Source organism: Sorex fumeus, unplaced genomic scaffold (assembly GCF_029834395.1).
Source record: "Sorex fumeus unplaced genomic scaffold, SorFum_2.1 ptg000037l, whole genome shotgun sequence".
Taxonomy (NCBI): Eukaryota; Metazoa; Chordata; class Mammalia; order Eulipotyphla; family Soricidae; genus Sorex; species Sorex fumeus.
In genome coordinates, this window is record NW_026606094.1 from 20691879 (window position 1) to 20718164 (window position 26286).

The window sequence follows — 26286 nt, forward strand, 5'->3', positions numbered from 1 at the left end:
GGGTCATGCATGATCTTTCCCTTTGATTAGAGTCTTATCAATATCCATCAGTATTTAAAAAATAGTTTTAAGAAGAAATAAATATTCTCAGTGCTAACAAGTTACAATAGAGTTAGCTCTAGGTCCTGCAATGTGTACTTGTAGCTTAATGACTATATATTGATGTCTTTAAAAATATGTCTTTAGTTATGTTGTCTCCTTTGAGCTTGCATTATCTATTTCTTTTGGAGAGGCAGGTTGGACCATAGTCAGCAGTGCTCAGTGCTTACATACTCCTGGCTGTGCACACAGGGATTATCTGTGGCCGGTTTGGGGAACCATATGGAGTTCTGGGGATTGAACCCTGGTCAGCCATGTGCAAGGCAAATTCCCTGCCCATTGTATTATTGTGCCAACCCTCCTATCTATTCTTGATAGCCATTTGGGTGTATTAAAGGTACCTCAAATTCAAACACGTGGAACACTCTGAGCCTACACTAAGTGTCTTTTAGCATTTCTTTATGGTGAATGATAGCACCTTGCATAAAGGTGCAAATCAAATCTAGACTTTTATTTTGGCATTCTCTTTCTGGCTTTCATATCTGTACAAAAAAAATACAACTGTAATTCTTAAAACTGTCCTCATCCTCTGCTTCTTTCTGTTTCCAGTGTTAACCTGAATGCATCTAGGCCACAGCAGCCGCCTTTTGTTCCCTTAGCATTTCCACTCCCCCCAATCAATTTATGCTTGCAGAGTCAGTGATCTGAAATATATTCAACATAGCTATCTTTTATATGGATAATAGTAGAAGTACTATGATGAAATACAAAATGATAGAATTCAACAGGCTATCTTCACAACAGAGAAAAATCAAGTCTCATTTTTTACTTCAGTTTCAAACCTTTCAGTTTCTCCCTTTAGAAGTATTTTTTTTGGTTTGTTTTCCCTTTGGACATATTATATGTACACATTAGCAAAACAACTTTTTGCTGGATGAAGTCCCAAATCTCTGTTTTTTCAGGCCTTACTAGATGGGCTTCCTGGAGGATATTTCCCTGAGGATAGTTAGCTCTTATTTCTTACTGCTTTCTCTAGATTCTTCTACAAACATACTGCGCCTTCATTCTTTCTTTATTTCTTGACCTACCTTGCTTTTTCTAAACTCTTGAGACATATTATGCACATTTATATCTAGGCAGTTCTGTATTCCCTCTCTCACTTAGCAATCGTCTATGTATTCAGCTTTTAATATTCAGGATAAACCTATTTTCCCATAGGAATCTTTAGTGAGCCAGTAGACCAGATCAGGTGTCTCTGAAAGAGCATCATTTTATAGCATTTATGATAGTTTTCAAAATTATATTTTTACAGATTATTTGGCTCATTTCTTTCTTCTTTGAAAATTTATCACATACTGACAGGAAGTGTTTTTATCAACATTAGCACAAGAATAGTTTATAAATATTTATTGAATAAATGCTTAAGAGGGTCTTTTTTTCTTTTTTTTAAGTTTGCTGCTGGGGAGTAATTTTCTCAAAGTAACCCATTCAGTGGCTTCTTTTCTTCTGTTTGTTTGCTTTTATTAAGCTAGTCCTCTGCAGCTTCCAACCTCTGTGGGTTTAATATATTTTACCTCGGTAACCTTTAAATAAGTAGCAACACTTTGCATAGTAAGAAGGGGAAGATGCTGTAGGAGCACAGGCAGAGTGTGATTCTAGGGGTGAATAAGCTATATTTCTGTTATTTACAAGACAGTTGTATAATCAGATTCTCTATGGAAGATATAAAGAAAGCCTTCTTTCTCAAACTATCCAAATATATTCAGCTCTATTATAGGTTTACTGTGCTATTCCAAAGTAGAATATTCGTATTTTGTATGATTTAATCACTATTTTGTTGGTCTGGGAACAGTATTAATTTATAATGAAGATTGTTCATGTTCTCAGACTCTAAAAAGAACCTACTAATTCATACCAAATAGGTATATTCTATAGTCAGAAATCAGGGAAAACTACAAATAACTTTTATATTTTAAGAACCATGATGATAGAAATTGTAACCAATCTGCTCACTGCTGTTTCCCTAGTACTTACTATTGTGCCTGGCAAATGGGCAATAAGTGTTTGCTAATTTAAAATTTAAATAGAATGTGACTGCATTGTTAATTGACTTAGAAGTGTTAGGCAAAGGATTTTAGTGAGATTCTGACATATTGTCACTAAGGCAGTGTTAGGAATGCATTAAAAAAACTGTTATTTGCGTTGATCATTTGTGGTTCTGCTTCTCATTAATGGAATGAATTTTATAACATGGTGAATTTGTCTTGCAAATAAAATTGTCTTGATACTTGGTTAAAGACTAAATATTGTTATTTGATGAGGTTGCAACATATTAGGTATGGGCCTAAAACAGAAGTAGTATTTTTAAAAATTCTGTTCAAAACAGTACAGGGTAAAGTAAGAATAAAATTATTTTAAATTTATACTTAGATTACTAATTTGTACCCCCCCAAAATAGTTTTGATTATATAGTATTTGAAGTATTTGAGTCGGTTTACTACTTAGGTACAAAATAATTATTTTTGTTGTCATTCCAAATGAGAATGTATTTTCGACAATAGCTAACTTTATGAGTATACCAAGTCTTGTAATGAATGGTTTTAATGAAAGAGTCATCTCTAGGCATGGTTTAGTTTACTTCTGTGTCTTTCAATTGTGAGAGCCTTTTGTTTTTTTCTTTTTGGGTTATACCCGACGATTCTCAGGGGTCATTCCTGGCTCTGCACTCAGGAATTACTCCTGGCGGTGCTCAGGGAACCATATGGGATGCTGGGAATCGAACCCGGGTCGGCTGCTTGCAAGGCAAATGCCCTACCTGCTGTACTATCGCTCCAGCCCCAAGAGCCTTTTTTTTCCCTTAGTCTGAAGACAAATTTTACAGGACAAATATTAGAGATTAGGAAACACTTAAAAGTACTGTTGTGAATAGCAAGGCTTTTTATATCTTTCCAGATGAGGTCCCTTTTCACATTAGAAATTTTTACGCAAACCTGATATACTGGTGTATAAAATAAGTCTACAATTCAAACATTCACTAACAATAAACAATAAAAATTATATATTTTTAAAATTTAATATTTTTCAGTCTCCACAATTACATGACACCAAACAGAGTCACAACCCACAGTTTAGGAAGCCAGGATCTAGAGTACTAAATGTGATATTGGAAGGAGATTAAAAAGAGAGCCATTTTTATTAAGGGTATTCTTTCTTCTCTTGCTTCATTCAGTAAGGGAAGACTCCATCTCTCATTTGAAATAAATAGGACAATTTCAAAATAGGACATTTGAAAACAAAATAAGTAAATTTCTAAGAAATAACTATTTGTAAAATAACCTAAGGTAAAGTCTTTAAATTTAATATAATATTTCTATTAAAGTTATTTTATGCTTAAATAGTATTGGAATTTCCTGGCTTCTCCAGGCCTAAATATTCAATAGTGTTGGGATTTCATGGACTTCTCAAGCTTGAATATTCAGAATATTGAATATTTTATAAATACTTTTAAAGGAACTTAAAAGTTTTATGGATTTATTTCTGAAATTTTGGATCAAAGATTCAGTTCTGGTCTAGTGTTACAAGTATTTAACTATTTATTTTGGATGGATTTGCGTGAAATGAAATTCCTCAAACATGTATCAGAGAAGTAAACTACTGCTTTATAGTTAAATAATTTACATATCTACTGTAATATGAAAAGAAACATCTTTTATAAAATCATTGTGTTTGTTTATTTCTTTTTATATAATGAAATCACAGTTTCTTCAAATACATTTTCATGGCAAGCTGAATTCTTTCATTGTTTTTGCACCTGCTTTTCTGTCTTTTACCTCCAATTTAATAAGCACTGAGAAAAATGATGAGGTACCCACAATGTTAAGGAATATATAGAAAGCATATGTGTCTCTCATTCTGCAAAAAGTACATAACTATTCAGTTTAAAACGAAAATATTTTTCTGTAAATAACAGCAAATATGTCATGATCAAAAATATGTTATCAAAAATGATAAATTTCAGTGACAACAATTGAAATTTGGAACCCAGAGAGTGTTTCATTTAATTGAGAGCACTGCCTTCTCTTGTCCTCAGGTACAGAGTATTGTTCCATTGAGGGAGATAGGTTTTATATTTTAAATTTCAAGCTAATAAATGCTCTTTTCCTCATTAACACACATGACCTCTATGATATATACTCTAATACATACTGACCCAATTTCTAAGTTGTCATTAATGATGTTGAGAACCTCTCTTTAACATGAATTATTTTATAAACATATTTCTTTAAATTCACAATAGATATACATTGTAGTGATCTGTTTGTTCTTTGCAGCAAGTAAAAATATCAAAATAAATCCTGTATGTTGCCCTCATTCTTATTTTTTTTATTATATGTTTTAAAGAATTCCTCTTAGAAGCATTATGCAAGCAGCTTTGTCATGCTAGAGATAAAACATGAGTTTCTTATTTCAAATTATAAGCTATTTGCTGTTCAAATAACAATTAGTGAACTGGAATGAGAAAGACAGATGAAGGATAACAGATAATTAAGTTTAAAGGGCTCTGTCCAATTTTATGTTCTCAATTTATGATGGATTAAATTAGTTCATGTTGTTTTGCTTTTGATACATATGAGTATGGCATTTGGATTTGACTTCAAATCTATAATGTGCACATTCAAATTCTACAAAATAATAAATGCATTTCTAAATTGGCATACTTAATTAGTAGATTGAGTTAATTTTTCCTTTTTACAGTTAGTGAAGAAGAGACTTTAGAGAATGTAATTTATTGAAGTATATAGCTCAGAACAACCCAAAACTATTGTCTTGGTTTTGTGTGTTTTTTTTTCCTTCACACATATTTCGGCATAGCATTTACCTGATTTTTGCTATGATTGCTACAATATATTTATGCTAGCCAGTCCATGAAGTAATAATTTAGACAAAATTCTTAAAAATCACTTAATAATTGAGGGGGCTGGAATGATAGCATGGCAGGTAGGGCATTTACCTTGCACGTGGCCGACCTGTGTTCGATTCCTAGTTTGATTCCATATGGTCCCCTGAGCACCTCCAGGAGTAATTCCTGACTGCATGAGCCAGCGGTCACTCCTGTGCATCTCCGGGTGTGACCCCAAAAGAGCAAAAAAAATCACTTAATAATTGAATAAATGAATGAAATAGATGCTTGTTTTATTTTGGGGGCTATACCCAGGGGTATGGAGAGGATTCTTTTAGCTTCTAGTGATGCTTGGGGGATCATGTGGTGCCAAAAATTGCCAAGAAATGCTCTATCACTAAATCACATCTCTGTCACCTAAAATGCTTTGTAAAGTCATCGATTTTTGTAAAGTCCAAAAATGCCAACGATATCATCTAATTCAGTTCCTTCTAATAAATACAAGTAAACTAAGACCCAATAAATATAGTAACCTCTCCTTTATTTTGTCACAGATCAGACTAGACATTATTTTTTTGATGAATCAATTTATTTTCCCTTAACTTATTTATCATAAGAATGTATTTATTTCTTATACAAGCTATAGGGGAAAGTGAAATTTTTAAAAATAATTAGAAGTTATTGTATAATAAATAATTGTATTCTGGTTTTCTGCAGTTTATAGGAGTTTTTTGTTTGTTTGTTTCACTTTTTTTTTATGAGACCCTTGGATCACATCTGAGTTTATATTCATATAAGTGACCTACGATGGGTCCCTCGAGAGATCAGGATGGAACATGTCATGTTTAAAAGGCCAGTCTATTTGGTTTTAGATTTGGTTTTGAGTCTATGAAGTTCCTGAGCTGCTGTTTGTCTAGAAAATAGTGTACCGTTCCTTCGATTTTGAGTGAGAGTTTAGATGGATAGAGTATTCTTGGTGAAGCATTCATTTCAGTGAGTTTTTTCACTATATCTCGCCACTGCCTTCGGGCTTGGAGGGTTTCCTCTGATAGATCTGCTGTGAATCTAAGGGGTGCTCCTTTGTATGTGAAGCATGCTGAAAGTAGACTATAGACCAAACATGATTGCCTCTCAATGCCTCTCTTGCAAACCACAACACCCAAAAGGAGAGAGAGAGAACAAAGGGGAAAGCCCTGCCACAGAGGCAGGTTGGGATGGGGGGTGGGAGGGATGCTGGGACCCATGGTGGTGGAGGATGGGCGCTGGTGGAGGGATGGGTACTTGATCACTGTATAACTGAAACCCAAGCACAAAAATTTGTAAGTCTATAACTGTACCTCATGGTGTTTCACTAATAAAAAAATTAAAAATATATAAAATAAAATTTTAATATGTAAAAAAAAAGGCCAGTCTAGGATTAGGCTTTGAGATATGTGATATCAACCCAGCCTCCAGAAAGTGTTAAGATTGTGTTCAAACACATAACCAAAACTTTAATGGAAACTTTGGTGGCAATAGTACAAGGGTAAGGAATTTACTTTGCGCTCAACTGACTCCTTTTCAATCCCTGGCTTCCTAATTGGCCTCCAAAACAACTATGAAAGTGATTCCTGAGCACAGAACCAGAAGTGTGAACTACATGAACTATGCCTTGGGAATAGATAGTATAACTGGCCTCCAAAGCAAAACGGAAACCAAAAAACCAAAGCCAAAAACAAAAAAAAAAAAAACAAAAAAAAATTTGAAAACTTAAATATGTTAAAACTTTGTAGTTTATGCAAGTTTTCCTAGTATGGTAGAATGACATGGCTTAATTTCACACAGTTTTCTCCTTGGAATTTTCAAAGACTGTCCCCTAGCTGTCTCTCATTTTTGTTGTTTTGTCTTTATTTGAATTCCTACTGGTTTTCTGAGCTCTGTGAGTCATCTGAGGGTGTTATCAGATCTTAAGGTCATCATTGGAAGCTTCTTGATTTTTATCTGTGTGATCAGATATGCAGATGACCTGGGCAGTTCACTTGTGTGGTTAGCTTCTGACAGGAGGGCAGTATTATAGAGAATTATATCCTTAGCTTGTAGGTTCTGTGCTAAGTGAATAAAAACAGAATGGAAACAATGTATTGCATGCTAGATGGAGTCGATATCAAATAACAGATATTGAAACATGCATGTGAGTACAAATGTACATTTTTGAACATAAATGGTTTTGTTATAACAGCAGCTGATTTGAAATAGAAATTGTTCAAATCTGAGTCAGGTTGAGCAGGGATTGTTAAAATTGGAATGCCTCTTTTGTGGTGGTCTTTTTCTATTTTTGGTAAGGAAGTTATACTCAAAAACATGGGCTGGAAAACTTACACTGCACTGTATGCTAAAAGTATATTTCACGACTGGTTAGGTCTCTACTTCGTATGCTTCTTTAAAACAAGGTTAAATACTATTTTCTTGTAGTTTTTAGATCAAAACCAGTTTTCTTGCCCCTGGGCTTGTTAGAAATTAAGTTCTAATCATAATCTGTAGTTTAACAAATTCTTCAGACAAGTCACATGTATATTAAAGTTAAAGAGAGCTTAAACTACAACTTGTAAATAAAATGTGATTTATATTAAACCAAATTCAAACCCTTTACTTGATAAAATTAAGGATGGAAGTTCTGGGATTTTGAAATCTGCTATTTTCCCCAAAAATAATAAAAACCCATTCATAATTGTATCTAGTCATTGTGTTGATAATTCGGTTTCATGACTTTTGGTATTTGTTAACATGTGTTACTGTTTCAATATTTTACTCTAGTATTAAAAATCAATCTTTAGCTCTTTGTTTAATGTAGTTAATTGAGCGCATGCATTTATCTTCTCTCTTTGAAATGTCACTAAAATACCAATACAGAATAAAAAAGAAAACATAAGTCTACAGGGGTACATGCTTCTCCTGTGTACCCAAACCCAAATGGGTTCTGGAATATCACCCGTGGGAGCCCTGATGGTTCCAGGGCACTGGGGGCTTTAGCAGCACTGCGTCCATGGCATCACAGGAAGCCATCTGTCAGGTTGTGTATCTCTGGGATTGTCCCCAGGCCTGATGAGTACTTATTAGGAGTCCTCTACTACCCCCCCCCCCCCCCATTCCCCATGGCTCCCGCTATAAAAGAGGTGGTTGACGATTTTTTTAAAATCTTTTTTTTTCTGTTCCGTTTTGCATTTTGAGTCACACTTGGCAATGCTCAGGCATTACTCCTGACTCTGCACTCAGGAATTCCTCCTGGCAGTGCTCAGGGGATCATATGGGATGCCAGGGATCGAACCCCCATTGGTTGTGTACAAGGCAAATGCCCTCCCCACTGTACAATCACTCCAGTTCCAAGTGGTTGAAGATTTATACAGAGGATTTATACAGAGACTTTGGGAATGAATTATTTTAGGTACATAAGAAAGTCAGCAAACAAAAAGAAAATAAGACAGTGATTATCTGAAGGAAATCGAGACATGTATGAGAAAAAATGATATAATTGTGTTCATAGTATGCTGTTTATCACTCACAATTTATGCAATATATGAATGTTCATTTTGCAAAAATACTATAGAAAATACTTTGTATTTTAATAAATTACTGGAATATAATTTGGGAAGGATATAAGAGACCTTACAGATTTCCCCTTTATTGTGTATTTTTAACAAAATAAATGATATATAAAATGTTAAAATTATATAGTAATCTTGTGAGTTATAAAATGTGATGACAACATCATAAAAATAGATATTTTAATTTTTTTTATCTCTCTTTTGCTTTCGATCAGCCCCAGGTATGCCAGTATTTTGGAAACTTATGCACACTATAGACAACCTAGAATTAGTCAAAATATATGCTACTCCTCCTCTGTCACCAACTAGCCATTCTAGCCATTTATTTTCCCACCAAAAAAAAAGTACATCTCATGACTCATACCATTTACTCATTCAAATCGTTTATTATGTATAAAATATTCTCTATTGTTAGAAGAATAGATATGGAGAAACTATTTCTAGAAACTCACTCAATTATATTAATTTTTGCTATGCCTTTTCACTCGGCCATTTACCCGACTAACTTTAGAATTACCCGTTCAGGGGAAAAATAGGCAATTTTTCTTTTCAAACAGTCTAAACAGCCTTAATAACTTGGAGAGCAGCATGGAATTATCATTAGTATGACTGAAGAGTTCCTTTAGTTTAGGCAGATGGAAATGTTTTCTATTCTCACACCCTGTGACATTTTTGAGAAGTTCAGATAATTCCAATATTGCAAAAAGCCATCTGGCCAAAATGTCTTGGCCCAGATAATTTATTTAACCCCTGCACAATTATATTTCTTACCTTTCTCATTTGTGGTTCAGTTTTTTTTTGAAGTTTAACAGGAAATATGTAATATTAAGCAAAGCCTTTTGAGAGGCACACTGCTATTACTTTAAATTTCATTTAGATTTCAGAATATTGTAAATTGAATGTGGAAGCAGAAAATATTCTTAATTTAGTTATCTGGTCTCGGGAATAGGTTCATAAGAGCGAAATCATTTGGTACTTCATGTCATAACTGCCTTTGCCAACCAATTCCTTAAAGGTCAGTAGAGAGCAGGTGCTAACATTTAATGAGGGCCAATAAGCTAGGACTTCAAGTGTTGAAAGGGTTTTGTCCTCTTAGATACTCTGTGGTCTGATTCTCTACCTCTCTCTCTCCCTGTTTCTCTCTGTCTTTCTCTCCCTTTCTCTCTCCCCTCTCTCCCTTTCTCTCTCCCCCTCCCTCCCCTCTCCCTCTCTTTCTCTCCCGGTCTCTCTCTTTCTCTCCCTTTCTCTCCCTCTCTCTCTCCCTGTCTCTCTCTCTACCCCTGTCTCTCTCTCCCCCCACCCCTCCTCCCCTCTGCCCCTGCCCCCCTTTCTCTGTTGCTCCAGCTTCATCTGCATTCTGTATCCTTTTTCCTTATTCTTGTTTCTCACCTTATTTATTGACTTGGTCTGTTGGATCTCAACTTTTGCTTTCTTCTTTAGCCTTTCTCTTTTTTAAAGTTATTTATTATGCTTCAAGAAAATATTAAAAAACCAAGAAAGTTGGGCTGAAATCATACCCAAAATTTAGTAGATGAGACGCTCAAAGTTTAGGAGATAACTACAGAAATAAAATTAATTACCATTTTGAAAAAGTAGTGATGCCAACAACTTAAGTCAATCTTGTCAGAAAGAATTACCTTTGTTTTTCTTTTTGTTGGGGAATTATGACATCAATCAAAATTTCAGCAAGTAAAATACATCTTAATAAATGTTATTTTTTCCTAGCTTAAATTAGAAATCTGGAGGATAATTTTTTCTCTTTTAGAAATTGAATATTTTCTACTATTTTTTATAAAGAAAATAAATGCTATTTTAATTCTGATTTGTGAATAGCATTTTATGTAGGGGATGACTTATTTGAATATCAGGATCAGACTAACTGTTAGTATGTGGGATTTTTTCAGAATATATGTGAAAGCTACTCTAATTGCATTAGTATTCCTTAATTCTTTTTTCCTTCAAAGTTCTTCCCACCATAAAAAAATTTGTAAACTCTTTCAGGTAAGGTAAATATCTACTACATCTTTGTAGGCCTTGAAAGTTTCTCACATTTTAATATTAATACTATTGAACAAAGAAGCATCAATTTTGTGAAGTCTCTAGTTATTGATATATTTTATTATATCTATTCATAAAATCATTTAACATTTTGCCTCTTGTATTAGTGCCATTGAGATCTCATGACAGTAAAATTATATCTTAATGTAGTTATTTTAAATTTTTTTCTTCAGTGTATCATAAAAATAGGGCAAAGGTAGAAAAATTAACTTTATTCCACCTGTTAGTGAAATAGTTGGCAATGGATTTGTTTGCTTACTTATTCCCACAAGGCCCAAACAATATTAAACAAAGGGATTGAAAGAGATTATTAGTGGAGGAGGATTGGCTTTTTGAACCATACCTGGCAGTTCTTAGGGATATTTCTGGCTCTGTACTCAGAGGTTACTCCTGACAGTGCTCAAGGGATTGTATATAGTTTCAGGGATAGAACAGGGGCCACCCACATGCTAGGCAAATGCCTTAATCCCAGCACCATCTCACTAGTCTCAAGGGAGAGTTTTTTTTTTTAAATCATGTCAATCAAAATATTTTCAGTAATGTTGTATTTTCTACTATATTTGTGTTCATCAGAATTTTCAGTACTTTTCCTTTTTAAATAATATACGTAGGAAGTTCTCTGTCTTAAAAAGTTTTACAAGTAATTCATATTAGTTGGGGATGTACAAATAATAAACATGTCAAGCAAAACCCCAAATAATTTCTGACATTTTTCATTGGCAAACTATACCATTTTTAATTATGTAAGAGCCAAACACTGTTTCAGATGAATTAGGAAACAATAGTACATATTGATAGATAGGCTTTCCAGTGATTTTTTTTCTCTTCTGAATTTTCTGTTTGTTTTTATTTTTTTGGACACAACCAGTAGCGTTCAGGATAACTTCTGGCTCTCTGCTCAGGGATCACTTCTGGTGTTTCTTGAGGTACCATAAGCGTTGCCAAGCATCAAATACGGGTTACCCAAGTGCAAAAAAAGCACTTAACCTGTGGTACTATCTCTCCAACCCTGATTTTTTTTTTAACAACACTATGATAATATATTGCAAGTCATTTCTGCAGGGTTTTAATCTACATGATGCACCTAACTTAGAACAAGTAATGTCACTTATTTTCCGGTGCTTGCTGAAGATGTTTAATCTATTATCTAAGAAACAATGGATTATATAGCCCATGTAATAAAATGTAGCTACTAGAACTAAGCAGAAAAGCACACCATTTCTTACTTTCTTCCTGTGGCCCCAGGTGTTAATGTCAGGCACAAGTGTCACTGCTGGAGGCATGCCAAGTCATTGGACAGAGTGAGTGCCTTTGGTTATTTTCTTTATGAGACTGTCACCCTAGTTGTGCTAGTGCTGAACAGACAAAAGCAGAGGAAACCTTTAGCTGAAGGGAGCTTGTTTCTTCTAATAGAACAAAGGCATCAAGATTACTCTAGGCAATGTGACATTTTCTGCATTTACCAAGTATACTGAAAAATTGGACAGGAGACTCTTTCACATCTTAACATAGTTTTAAACAGGTGTAGGAGTTCGTTTGCATTACCTCATAGTTTGAAGTGAGATGATTTAAGTGTAGTTTCCTTGCTCATCTTACGGTTTTCTTCCCCCCTAAAAAGTTAGTGCTGATTTCTGGTCTTTGGTAAATCAGTTGAAATATCACTTGGTTTTAAGCAACTGAACTGCTATGACTCTGTGCTTTTAGCATTAAGAGTATAAAGGAGATAATTTAATATCCTTACCCCTCAAATCAAATTATTTTCCCTATCATTTGTTCTGCTTCTTTGCTTATCAAGCTTGATTACATTCATCTTTCTTACTTTAAGCAATGTGGTTTGAAAGCATGAAATAGAAAAAAAATGAGCTTAAGTATGTGAAAATATGCAACTGTTTTAAGTACATTTGTTTTTGCATGATAGATCATTATAATTCTGGGTTAGCATCTTTTGTTTTTAAATTTTGCCATTTTGGGAAAATGGTGAAATGAATGATCAACAACTAAATACTGATTTAGAAATCCTTTACTTCAAAGGGAAAAATATTTACTTTAAATGGAAATATTTTGTAGGGGATCCAAATGGACTCTTACTGCATGGTAATTAGTATAAAATGAACACATAATAAGTTTATCTTGGAAATTATTTTACTTGATTTTTTAAAATTCATTTATGTTTTTTGCTTTTTTGGGTCACACCTGGTAACACACAGGGGTTACTCCTGGCTCTGCACTCAGGAATTACTCCTGGCGGTGCTCAGGGGACCATATGGGCTGCTGGGAATTGAACCCGGGTCGGCTGCATCCAAGGGAAACGCCCTACCTGCTCTTATATCTCCAGCCCCTTACTTGATTTTTATTTGCAATTTTTAATCACTATAAATGATGAGAAAGAACTGAGATGGAGGAAGTTTAAAATTACATCTACCCATTCTCCATTTCAGCTGGAAGTGGAAATAAGCTATTCAGAGTTCTGACTTCACAAGAAAAAAACACAGCTCACATTCTTCATTTATTCATTTTTGTCTTGTATTAGTTTGATCTGTGCCCTCTTCACCCCATCCCTAGACAGATTGAAATCTTAACCTTAGTGAACGTGACCTCATTGTTAAACTGTGTCTTTGTAGATGTTTATATGTGTGTTTATATATATTTAGTGACGTTTAGGCTTTATAGAATTTATACTAAAATTAATCCAATTACTATGCTTTCATTTTTTAAAGAATGATATTTGAGTACGAGATAGGGAGCAAAGCCACGTGATTACCATTTTTGAGGGGTTGAGGAGAGAGCTTCCATAAGATAACAACATCCTGTTCTTTTATTTCAATGTGAAGTTCAAGGAAGTATTCTTACCTGAAAGTTATGTGTTATCTGAACATTTCAAAATTTAATACTTTGTTTTTTTCTACTTTGCAGAAGTTTTTAGTATATCTTTAGACAGATAATTTTGGAGATAATATTTTCTTATAGGTCATTCTGTAGTCCCTAGCTTCCAGAACTTTGTATCCTCACCCCATATGGGATCATATGACTTTAAAAAACTTTTGCTTTATATAAAATTTTTAAGATTAATTATAAGCAATTTTTATTTGAATACTCATTTTATATACATCTGTAACGAGAATTATATGAAAGTTTCTCCATAAAGACAAGTCATGAATAGAATGTTTAAGAAATACTGCTCTAACCTATTAAAATATGAATTTTGGAGTCATTTAGAGTTGGATTTTAATCTTCTGTACTTCTTCATAAATATTATTGTCATATTTTCTATTTCTTCTCTTGTATCCTAATATTACTTGTGATAGTAGCAGGCTTTTAGCTGATAAAAGTGAAAAAATTGAAAATAAGTGGCAGCTCCACATAATTTCTTAACTTGTTTTTCTGTTTGGTTTCAGTGTTTTAATATTGCAAGTAATGGCTCATGAGTAGTTGATGAAACCAATGTGTAGATCATTCAGCAATTTATAAAAGACTAGATTAAAATTTGTATTCTAAAGAGTAAGATAGCTTTAAAAATTTTTTTGTTTGGCAATTTATGATATTTAACTTTGAAACAGTTAAAAATAAGTTTGAAAGTAAAGATCCCAAGCAGAAACATGCTTTAGTTATTCTAATCTATACCATTCTCCCCATTCTCCCCAGGATCATATTACTTCATGATGGGTTTTGATTTAAGTTAAATATTTTGAATAGATATTTGAACAAATATCTACCATCAGTTATCTTTTGGAATGGTTGGGATTTTCTTTCTGGTGTGATCGAAAGCCTTGTAGTTCTATTGATTTCTCTAATGACCTTGACTTCGACAAGGTAGAATTTTTCTGCTTTTCAAGATCTAGTTTGTGTCAGATTTTGCTTCTGTAACACGTGAGCAATAAACTGTTATTTCAACGTATAGAGGGCCTTAATTTATAAAGGTCTTTGCTCCTCAAACAATTGCTTATGATAATTAAGTTATCATAAAACCGCCCCAATTCCTGCTAAATGAAATTGATTCAAGAACTCATATTTGTTTCTTTGAGAAAATTCCAAGGTTTAGAGTCAGCACTAGCATGTGAACAACCTGCTAATTGGCTTTTCCTGCTTCAGAATCCTTTTATTGCTACCTAGAAAAACTTCTCAAGTTATTTGGTAGGTTGTACTTTCTAAACTGATTTCATATCATTTGTGCTATAAAATGTAATTACTGATAGAATCTTCTTCATAGGAGCTAGATGAGTTTATATGTATGTTAGTGCTTAAATTTTACTAAGTTCTAATGATACATTAAATCATTTATATTTTTTTGATATTTTAATAAAACTAGTGACGTTTAGAAATAAATAAATGTTTTCATTTAATGTGAAGAACACATTCTGTTTACTAGTTGATTTTTTCAAATATAGAAGAGGCTAATATATATGGGACTGGTTTAGAAAAGGTACTATCTGTCAGTCATTCCAGAAGATTTGAGGTGCAGATAAAGAGCTCTAGTCTAGATTAAGAGTGACAACAGTAAGGACTGGAATGATGTTGTCTATCAGTGTTCCTGGGACATGTTGGAAAATGTTTATTTTTCGTGTCTTAGCCCTGCTTTTCTTTTATATATGGACTGGACTTCCTAAGACTGCAGTAAAGGATCATAGTTAAATCATTAGTCCGACACAGATTCAATATTTAGTAAATGTTTCCTTTTTTCTTTTGTTTATTACTAAGATGCTCAAGTTAATATGAGACCATATTTATTCTAATACTATTGGTGTATAATTCACTGGTCTGAATTTTATATGCATTTCAAGTATTACAAGTCTGAATCTAAACTGAGGGATCATAGTCACTGGATGAAAAAAATTTTCCTGAGCTTTACATGATTGTTATATAATTTTGTGTTCTACCGCTACATATAAATTCTGAATGACAAAGGTTTCTTTTCTCCTAGTTTTGTTTTGGTGGGGAGGTCACGCCCAGCAGTGCTTAGGACTTACTTCTGGCACTGCACCGAGGGATTCACTGCTGGTGGTCTCATGGGAGCATGTAGGATACTGGGGATCAAACCTGGGCTTGCTGAGTACAAGAGAAGCACCCTACCCGCTATACTATTTATCACTCTTTCTCCTTATGTTTTGGTTTGTTTGGGTCATATATGGTTGTGTCATGGCTTCTGCCTCTGTGCTTAGGGATTATTCCAGCACTGTTCTGAAGACCATTGTAGTGTAGTGTGTTGAATTCAGATTGACCACATGCAAGATAGGCTCAGTACCCACTATACTATTTCTCAGCACCTGTTTCCTCCTATTTTTGTAATACAACCTTTTTAGTCCTTGATTTTGAAGGATTTTGATTTTACATTCAAGGGTTTGAATTTGGTTGTTAGAATCATATAATTATATAATTCTTGATTTTGAACTCTTTTGATTTTGAAATCATTTCATGTGAAAAATTAAGTTAAATGCTTATTTGTATATTAACTAACTTGGAAATATACATACATTAGCTTATATCTGTATTGGAGACATGATTTCTTGTTCATTGTTGAATATGAGATTCTTCTCATAATCTTTATTAAAATGTCTTCCAGAGACATTTGAGTCTAGCCTCAGTTTGGATGTCAATTTTATGCAGTATTTTAAAAATAGTTCTTTTAATGATTTTAACCAAACTGCTTTAAAAATGCCCTCCATGGGAGTTATGAGTATGATTTGATGGCAGAGCACACACTTTGTATGTATGAGGCCTGGGTTTATCAATATACCACACAATCCCCCAACCCAACCACTCACCACCACATATACACATACACAAAACCACCTTCAATGATTTAATACTACTTTTTTTTGTCTTTATCAGCCTTGAGTTTGGTACCACAATTGATAGGGAGGTTATTTTATTACACTGCTTCTTTCAATGCTAAGATTAGGAAAGCCAATTTATGTCCCAAGCACACTTCATTATTTCTTCCAGTGACTGTTAAAACATTATGGACGGGCATTACGATTGAATTTTTGAATCAATAACATCAGACAACAAGCCATAAGTTTTAAAGAGAAGTTGGATTTTCCTTCCAGTGGTCACATAATACTATTAGTTTCTTGAAGATATATGAGAATTAGAAAAGATAAATATAAACAGAAAGTAGTGTGAGGTCTTCAAATGCCCTTATAGTTCATGCTGAAAGTCTTGCCCAAATTATGTATGGTTCTTTATAATTATGTTATATTATTCTGAGATACTCTATTAATATATTTATGGTTGTATATTTCAAACATATATTTTTATTGCAAAGTTATTTCTTTTATGATTGAATTTCTTTTAAGGAAAATTGCACTGAAGTATTTATGATGTATCTAATCAATTATTTGCTTTATACTATATGACTTATTTAGAAGATGAAGTACAAACTCTATAATGTATATGTAAAGAGAACAAGAATAGGAAAATTCAAATTTCTGTGGACTTTTCTATTTTCAACTAGAATAAGGACAAATTTGTTCTATCCCCCCCCCCTTTTGTTTGGGAACTGTCACTGTCCAGTTGTTCATTGATTGCTCGAACGGGCCCAGTAACGTCTCCATTTTGAGACTTGTTGTTACTGTGTTTGGCATATTGAATACATCACGGGTAGCTTGCCAGGCTTTGCCATGTGGGCGAGATACTCTCGGTAGCTTGCCGGCCTCTCTGAAAGGGGCAGAGGAATCGAACCCGGCTCGTCTGGGCTGGCTGCGCACAAAGCAAGTGCCCTACCACTGTACTATCGCTCCAGCCCTGTTTGGGAACTATACTTAGTAATTCTCAGAGGCTGTTCACAACTCAGTACTTAGAGACTGCTCCTGGCAGTAATTGATTAGAGGACTATGTAGTGGTGGGTACTGAACCCCAGGTTTTACATGCAAAGTACGTCTGGAGCCTTTGGAACTGGTTCCTTTTCTCTGTGTGTGTGTGTGATTTTAATGACATTTTCTCACCAGACAGAACTAAATATTTACTACTTAATTCAAAGACTTTGATTATAGCCTAAGAAAATGTTTAAGCTAGAGTTTGAACTAATCACTATTTCACAAGAATTTTGTTCTGTAGATCTACCAGTCCAAAGCAGCTCTCAGAAGTGTGTGGCTGAGGACGGAACCCAGGGTCCTTGCAGGCAGGGTACATAGGGTACGTGTTCCAGCCTCAATAACTTCCCTTACCTTGGAATGTTATTTGTTAGTATTTTTCTTTTTTAGTTTTTCTTAGGATTACATACATTTCAATCATCACTTTTTTAATCATTTCTTTTTTATGGTTCTGTAATTGCTATGTGCAAATTTTGGTGAGTTTTGTTGTTGATTTTATCCTTTACTGCAGAGGAATATGATAAATCAAGGTGTTCGATACCCGAAGTAATAAAATCCTCACCTTACTGATGAATACAAAGACCAGTCAATATTATGTTGAAACTGAAGGGATTTTTTTTTAGAATTTTGTGGTATTGATAGTAGTATGTTGATTTAAAGCATTGCTAGATCAGTCCAGTACAATATTGTTATGCTTCCAAAAAGCTATTTAGAGATACAGGGTACTGATGAAAATATTACACTTAAAATAGAAAATTACTGTAGTCTTTAAATTTATCCCAGTGGTCATTTAAGATGTTTAATATAGTAAACTTATCTATAGTATCCATATTATTTGCAAGCCTTTTTCTTATTCATTCTGTATTATATACATATTTTGTTGATGTTGTTTGATAAACAGTCACCATTATTTAATCACTTTGCATTATTTCCTAAAATGTCATACAGATGAAAAACAAAATTTTGCTTAATTTTGACACATGCAAATGAGATTTTTTTCTCCCTGATATTTCTGAAAGCTGAGAGTACATTATTCAAATTTTAATTTTTTAAGGAAATGTCTATTTTAAAACTTGTAGTTGTTTCTATTATTTACTTTATTAGTTATATGTCACTTCATATATTTATCTAAAATATTAATTTAGAATTTTTAAAGTTTTTTTCCAATAGTTATAGAACATGTTCAAAGTAGTAAAAAAACAGTACTGCTCATAAAAATATTAACATTTTGTCATTGTTGACTTATATTCCTTGAAATTAACTACTTTTTAAAAGTTATTTATTATTTGTTTATAAACAGGGAACATGATAGTTATCTATGTTTCTAGACTGAAACATACTTTATGGTATGCATATGTTACTCTAGATTTAATTTTAATACAGGATTCTACATTTTTATTTGTAATACACACATGTGTATTACATACAAAAGATGCAATTATGAGAAAATAAATATAAAATTTTAAATTATTTTTCTCAATCAACATTTTTTGACAAGATATATTAGATTTGGTCAGTGAAGTAAACATAATTTTCTCAGAAAATTTCTCATTCTATGGAAATATGTATAGTTGAAACTGGACCTCTTCCCAGTAACACAATGAAGATATATTTATGTAAACAATGACATATAAACCTAATGTAATCTACTAGACTATAAACCTCTTGGTGATTGGTGTACTTTTCCATTTCACTTCTGTTCTTCTACTGATTAATAACCATATAATAAATGTTTATGGAACATAAATAAACTATAATGAAATGAATAGTTACAAATTACAATTTTAAACTTACACTCACTGATACGTAGTTTTTCTTTAAAAATTGAACTTAAAATAAAAGTCTTAGAATTGAAACACCAAAAGAAGGGTATAGAAATACCTTGATTTTATTAATTTCTTTTTATGCAAAATTGGAATTGAACTCGGGTTGGCCATGTTGGCCGCTTGTAAGGCGAACGCCCTACCGCTGTGCTATAGCTCTTGACTAGCATCAATGCACTTGGCTTTACTGATAATTTTTCCATAGTTTAATGCATTATTGTATAATAGATTATTGTTAGTTTTGGAAAATTTGAGTATTGTTTTATAGTGGAAGTTAGAAAACAAAATTATTTGAAATACTTTTGTAAAGGGAATTGGAGTCTTAATATAGCAGGTAGGCACTTGCCTTGCACATAGCCAACCTGAGTTCAATCCCCAAGCATCTCTTATGCTTTCCCAATCCCACTAGGAGTGATTCCTGAGCACAGAACCAGGAGTCAGTCCTGAAGCCCAAACCATAACAAATGTGTGTATTAAATTTAAGTATATACATATAACATGTATGTATGTATGTATGAGCACATATATAGATAGTGTGTGTGGAAAATGTTTTCTTGCATACCAATAAGGAGATCAGTTGCCATTTTAGACCATGACTATAGTGTTTCATTTTTCTTTGGAAATTTTACTATTAGATCCATATGGTATTATAAAATTGTATATTATCTGCTTAGAGTGCTTTGATCAATGCTTAAATTTGTATGATTTTTTTTCAAAATTTTCAGTGTTTTTCTTTAGCTGTAACAAAAGTTCTTCATTTCAACACCTACGTTGATGTATCTAAAGTGCTTATTTGATATTATTTTTCTTTAAAAGAATTGCATGAAGTACATTTTCAACTCTACAATGTGTTTGTAGAGTTTGTCTTTCATTCAAATAGATATAAAAGAAACACATGATACCCGAGCAAGTTCTTGCTGACCTATACAATAACTGCATCCTAATAGGTCATATTTCAACTCCTATTTTTTTGACAAATAGCCTAGCTCTAAAATGCTCTGTCCGTAGTGCTGAAACCTCTCATGATCTATGAGCTTGTCTTGCTGATAAATTCTAATGTCAGCCTCTGTGTGATAGTGATTCATCAGGTTACAAAATTTGTGTTTGAGAAACACATTGAATTAACAAGTTTCATATTTTGGTGGAATTAGAATCAACAGAGTTTGCCCTTTTGTTTTAAAGAGTTCATAACAATTACCTTCCACATTGTCAAGAAACAGCTGGTATTTAATTAGAAACTGCCAATGCTATCATAAAATCAAATATCTAGTATTAATAAATAATTTGATATGACTGCAGTTTTAGGAATGTTTACAGGCCAGTGACATATTGATAATATGCAACAAGCTATTGTAAGAAAAATTAAATACATGATTATGAATAGGCATAGTGGCAATTAACATGGAAACCTTGTCGCTTTTTAGATACAAACAGCATTTCTATAAAAGTGTGGCTTATTTTATTTTATTATTTAAGGATGTTTTATTTATATGTAAATCTTTACCACCGTTGCCTAACTATGGGCTTCTGTTTATAAATATAATTGAAATGCCAAAAAACATTGGAGATTTTCCAGGTGAATTATTATATTTCCTCCATAGTATTCTTTAAATTACTTGTAATTTTGGGGCACTTTAATGACTCTTAAATTTTAGCCATGTCTTTAAGTGCTTAAAGTATATTACTGGAAACCAGTCTTTTTTTTTAACTCTTAATTAGCTTTAAAAGCTTTTCCTTATGAGAAAATATTTCTTAATAAATTTATTTTGAATGCTAGATTTTCCCTAACTATAAAACTGTCCTAATTCCATTGTATGGACAATGTAAAAAGGAGAATTCTCATAAAATTTTGATGAAATTCAATTAATAAAATATATAAAAAGTAAATTCTAAAATTTTATTCTTGAAAAATGCCTGTCTTGTAAAATTCACTGCAATATCTACATTGATCATAAAAGACTTCAGTGAGTACCAGCTGGGTTAGTCACTGTACAAATCTTAGAGCTCTGCTTTGTGAGTTATATAAAAAATGTTTCATTGCTTTGTTTGCAATATAGCAAAGTTTTGATTATGTGCCTATTATAACAGTCAAATTCATCTCATGTTAACATCTCAAAATTTGGCAATATTTTTATAAACGGATTTAGATTGAGGTAGTACTAATTTCATCAGTGGGCCATATCCACTGGTACTCAGGGCTTATTCCTAACTCTTTGCCCAGTGTCACATCTCTAAGGTTCAGGCGACCACATGGAGTGCCTGGGATTGAACTCACATAGAATGCATGCAAAGCAAGTGCCGTATCTGTTGCATGATTTTTCTGATTCAAAACTAGTACTAATTATTAAAATAGAGTTTTAAGTTTCTCAAATATTAGCTTTATAGTAACTAAAACACTGGAAAAGCTTACTGAGAAAAGAAAATCTTTAAGTAAATACAGAATTTCCTAGAGACTGTTAATAAAGGATCAAATACACTATATGTTTTAATATTGATAAAATGTCTGCTAAAATCCATTTTTGTGCATTAAAATGTAGCTATATAATAGTAAAAATGGCCTATTCTTAGCATTCCAAATTTCATTATAGAAGAAACAAGTTTTTTTTATAAAGCTGTCATTTAAATGATATCTGATCAGGTGACATTTCCCAGAAATTATTCTTTATTTAGAAACAAAAACAAGACAAAAGCAATTTATTTTAATCCAAAATGTATTTTTCCTTATAAAAGAAGTCCACATACTCACTGTGTCTACTCTACAGAATTTGCCCATTTTATTACACCACGTGTCAATTCAAATTTATCTTTTCACTGCAAAAAACTCGTGGCTAATATGTGTAATACAACACAGGAGGTATTGCTCAGTTCAACTACTCTTATATACGTTAAAAAAAATACAGAAATGTCATTGTCCACTTTAACTGTATTCCAGACATAAAAGTTACATGAAAGTTTTAGAAAATGAAATTATTTTATTTGGTTGCCACAGTACCCTTTGAAGCCAGTTAATTGAAATGCTGAACTTGTACATATTTCCATTGGTCAGGAGCAGCATTGGTGAAGCTTAAACTTCTTTCCAGAAAGTAATATTTTTCTTCCTTTTAAGCACACTGAGTCTTCAGCTTTCCTTTGAAGTAGGTTTATTGGTTGGTTTTAGGATACATTTGCCGGCACACCTATAACAGTCGCTTTCACTTCCAATGCTGTACTCTTTTCCTTGCTGGCTTCCCACAGGTTTATCAGTGGAGGATAAAGCTCACTGAATGCAAACGTTGGTTTTTGTAAGTAGTTCCTCTCATTCCTATGTCCTCCTTCACAGTTCATTTCTTGAGAGAGGCAGGTGAAAAGACACATCACACCAATAATTCCCAAAAAGCCTCCAAGGCAGGCCATGAACGTGGTATTACCCTTTTCGTATCCTCTTTGAGCAGTATCCAAACTTTTTGTGGTGACGTTTACACATTGTCTTCTGTGTTTTTGATAGATTGTGGGGATGTCAATGCAAATTTTATACTCGGTTGATGGGTTCAGATGCGTAAGATTATATACCTTGACATCAGATGGTATTCGAGCACTTTGGGCAGCATGGGAATTTTCAGTTTTGACAAATGCCGTCCACCTAACACTGGACTTGAGAATTTTCGAACTTGATTTCCATGACACCAGAACTGAGTTGGCCTGAACATCCTTTATCTTAATATTCAGCGATCCATTGTTATCCTGGGGAAATGAGCCGTCCACTTTGATCATAACAGACTTCAAGTCAGCACCTACCAGGTTAGTGGCTATGCAGGTGTATAACCCCCCTTCTGTTGGGGCTATGCCACTTATATCGAGTGTGCCTTCAGAATGGACATAGAATTTGTCTTTGAGAGTATTAGGCAAGAGTTTTTGCCCCGAAGGTGTTATCCAGTAGATTTCAGGCTGTGGCTCCGCAGTAGCTCTGCAGTGTAAAGAGACATAGCTGCCAGCTTCGAGATCCAGATTGGAAGGAAAACTCTCAGGCGCTATGAGGGGGATGCAAATTTCCATCATTTCCCTGAAATGCACTTGCCGGACATTCTGGCCTTGGAATTCAGGTGGGTCCACGCAAAACAGCGAATCTGGCTCCATAAATCGAATATTGGTTTTGTTCATGTTAATCCAGCGAATGACACAATCACACCTGATCGGATTGCTGTGGATGCTTATTTCCTTGAGATTTGGCAGAGACTCAATTGTACCATGGTAAAGGGCACTCAGAGCATTACTGTTAAGCATGAGTGATTCCAGTTTAGGTAATCTGAAAAACGCATTAGGGTGAATGTAAGATAATCTAGGGTTGTTAGTAGCTTCGATTTTTCTTAAATCTGGCAAGTTATCCACAGCAAGACCATCTATGGAGACCAGCTCAGGCATATTATTTATCCCTAACTCTTTCAGGTGCAGCATATTGCTAAAATCTCCTCTTCGTATTCTATTAATAGGATTTTTATTTAAATCCAAAAATTTGAGGTTTACAACTTTTTGAAGAGCAGCATGGGGTACTTTAATGAGCCTATTGTCATAAAAAGAGATGCTTTCTAAGTTTTCAAGTCCAACCAAGGCATTATCTGGTATTTCTGTGAGATTTATACCAGCAATAACTAGACTGCGAAGATTGATAAGAGGCTTAAAGTTCATGTCTTTGATTCTAATGATTGGATTTTCCCCAATCATCAGAATCTCCAGATTGGGAAGAGCATCAAACCACTTACTGTTAATCATCTGCAATCTATTTGAATTGAGATGAAGTCGAAGAAGATTTTGAAGGCCAATAAAGGCTCCAGGTGAAATTGTAGAAAGCAAGTTGTGATTGATATAGAGTTCTTGTAAGTTGCTCAGTCCAGACAGACATTTTTCAGGCAGCTCAGTAAGTTTGTTTTCCTCTAGGTACACAGAAAGCAGCTGAGGCATCTTTTTTACATTAATATTGGTGACAGAAGATAAATTATTTTGAGATAAGTCCAGGCCAGTGAGGTTTACTGGAAAGTCTGTGGCGTATTCAATTCTTGCAATATTATTGGTCTGTAGGAGCAGAATCTGTGTGTCAGCGGGCAATCTGGCTGGGAAATTTAAAAGACCCAAATCATTACAGTCCACAGTGGATGCTTCCATATAAGTGGATCTGGGTGTAAACCAAGGCCTGATTTCACAAGTACATAATTGTGGGCAATCTGCTTTTTTATCTACAGCTTGTACTAGTGTAGTGATAGCTAGGCCAAGTAGCACATGAATTCGGAGTGGCATGTCCTTCATCTTAGCTTTTTTCTTCAGATACTAAATGGGTCCTTAAGGATTCCACAGTCACTGCCAGCAAGTTCAGTGAGAGCTGATTGATAAGGAAAATAGTTGCATTTGTCAAATGATGAATGCCATAGAACTGCAGAGTTTTTCTTCATGAAAAGAAGTGCCAGTACCACAATTACAGTGTCCAAAAATGTCATGCATATTGGAAAAAAGAAAGTCACTATCTCCTTAATGATAGGGTATTGAGATACTTTTTGAAGATGAAGTATGTATTGATGTTCACAGGAAATTGAGTGATTCATTTATTTAGGACTATAGCATTCAAATCCCATGCTTGTTCATCTCTTGCAGGAATAGCAGCATGATGCTAACTGTAATAAAATAGCATAACAGAGAAAAAGAAATTAGTCAAAAGGGAAATATAATAATATTTAACAAATTATAATCATGTCATGTGTAATGTAGATTTTATAGTGAATTCAGTGTGCTTTGAGGATTTATCTTTATTTTGACTGTCCTTGATATTTCCTGCTCCAGACATTGGACAGGCTGAGAAATTTAATTCTGAGAGGGCTGAAATTTCATTAAGCATAATGCATATACTGCCTGAATTTCTCTGTTGTTTCAAACTTTACTTGTAATTTTGTTTAATACATTTTTTATTTTCTTTGACAGTTACAAGGAAAAAAAGAAAGCCTCTCAGTGATGGTATTTTCCCCCTTCTTAGGCAAAATTAAAAGTTATAAATAAATAATACTGTTCAATTACAGTCATATGATTTACGTGTGATTCCTGAGGTTGCCAGGAAATATTTCAAAGGAAAATTATAAAATACCAAGAAATAGTTTGATTTCCTTTTGAAGAAATATTTTCATTCAGACTTTTTCTCCATAATCTCATTGTTATAGTGGTTTAAATTGTGTGGTATGTGGAAGAGATTAAGTTCAACTTGTGGTAGATATGTCTATGCACTGTCATTCTTAATTGAAATTTAGTTTAATTTTTGACAATTTTCCAGTTCCAAATTTTTTACTTTCTCTCGCTGTTAACAATGAAAATTTTATTTTTATCAGTATAAAGCATATTTCTTATTTCATATAGATACTGATGTCTTTATAATATAAAAACAAACGATTCAGTCAGGACAGATAATACATCACATTCAGCTAACCTGAGTTTATTCAGTGGCCCTGCACAATGCCCCCATCCCCTACCCCAGTATTGCTAGAAGTCATCCTGGAACACAGACCCAGGTATAAACACGTTACCACTTCCAGGGGTGGCTTTATAAACCAAAACTAAAACTAAAAACAAAAATTTCTAATCAAGCTAATTTTTATGTAATTCCATATTTTAAAATACTGCATTTCTTTTAGATGTATACTTCGTGCATTTGAACATTGGTGAGCTCTCCCTGCAGGTATACAGGACAATTTGCTCACCAGCAGCAGTGGTTGCTGAACAATCAATTGTGTACAAGGATCTTCTTTCATCCTTGCTCCATTATTAACCCTCATGACTGTATTCTTGACTGGCTCTAAGATAAGGGAAGGGGAGGAGCTTCAGTAACCATCTTGAATATTTTAAAGTGTCTTCTCTAAGGAAATAGATTTTAAGTAAAAAAAAAAATTATGTTGCTCAAAATTATAAGATGTTTACTATGCAGGGTTGTACCTAGAACTATATTATTTCTGAAGCTTTAGAAATAAGGAGAGTTCTGAAAGTGGTCAACAAATTCAAATTATATTAATTCAGTTTGTATCAGGAACTTGTCAGTATGGGGTGCACAATAGTGAATAAGGATGTTT

At 33.6% G+C, this 26286-nt stretch overlaps 2 protein-coding genes across 3 annotated transcripts in view; one reads left to right on the plus strand and one right to left on the minus strand.

Moving 5' to 3' along the window:
* The window catches only part of IMMP2L (inner mitochondrial membrane peptidase subunit 2), a 905603-nt gene that overhangs the window by 382539 nt on the left and 496778 nt on the right, over positions 1-26286 (plus strand). The window lies entirely within an intron of this gene.
* The window catches only part of LRRN3 (leucine rich repeat neuronal 3), a 33795-nt gene continuing 29360 nt past the window's right edge, over positions 21852-26286 (minus strand). Inside the window, exon 3 of the mRNA XM_056118039.1 lies at positions 21852-24849. Coding sequence (XP_055974014.1) covers positions 22364-24487 — 2124 coding nt within the window. The 5' untranslated portion in view covers positions 24488-24849 and the 3' untranslated portion in view covers positions 21852-22363. The remainder of the gene's footprint in view (positions 24850-26286) is intronic.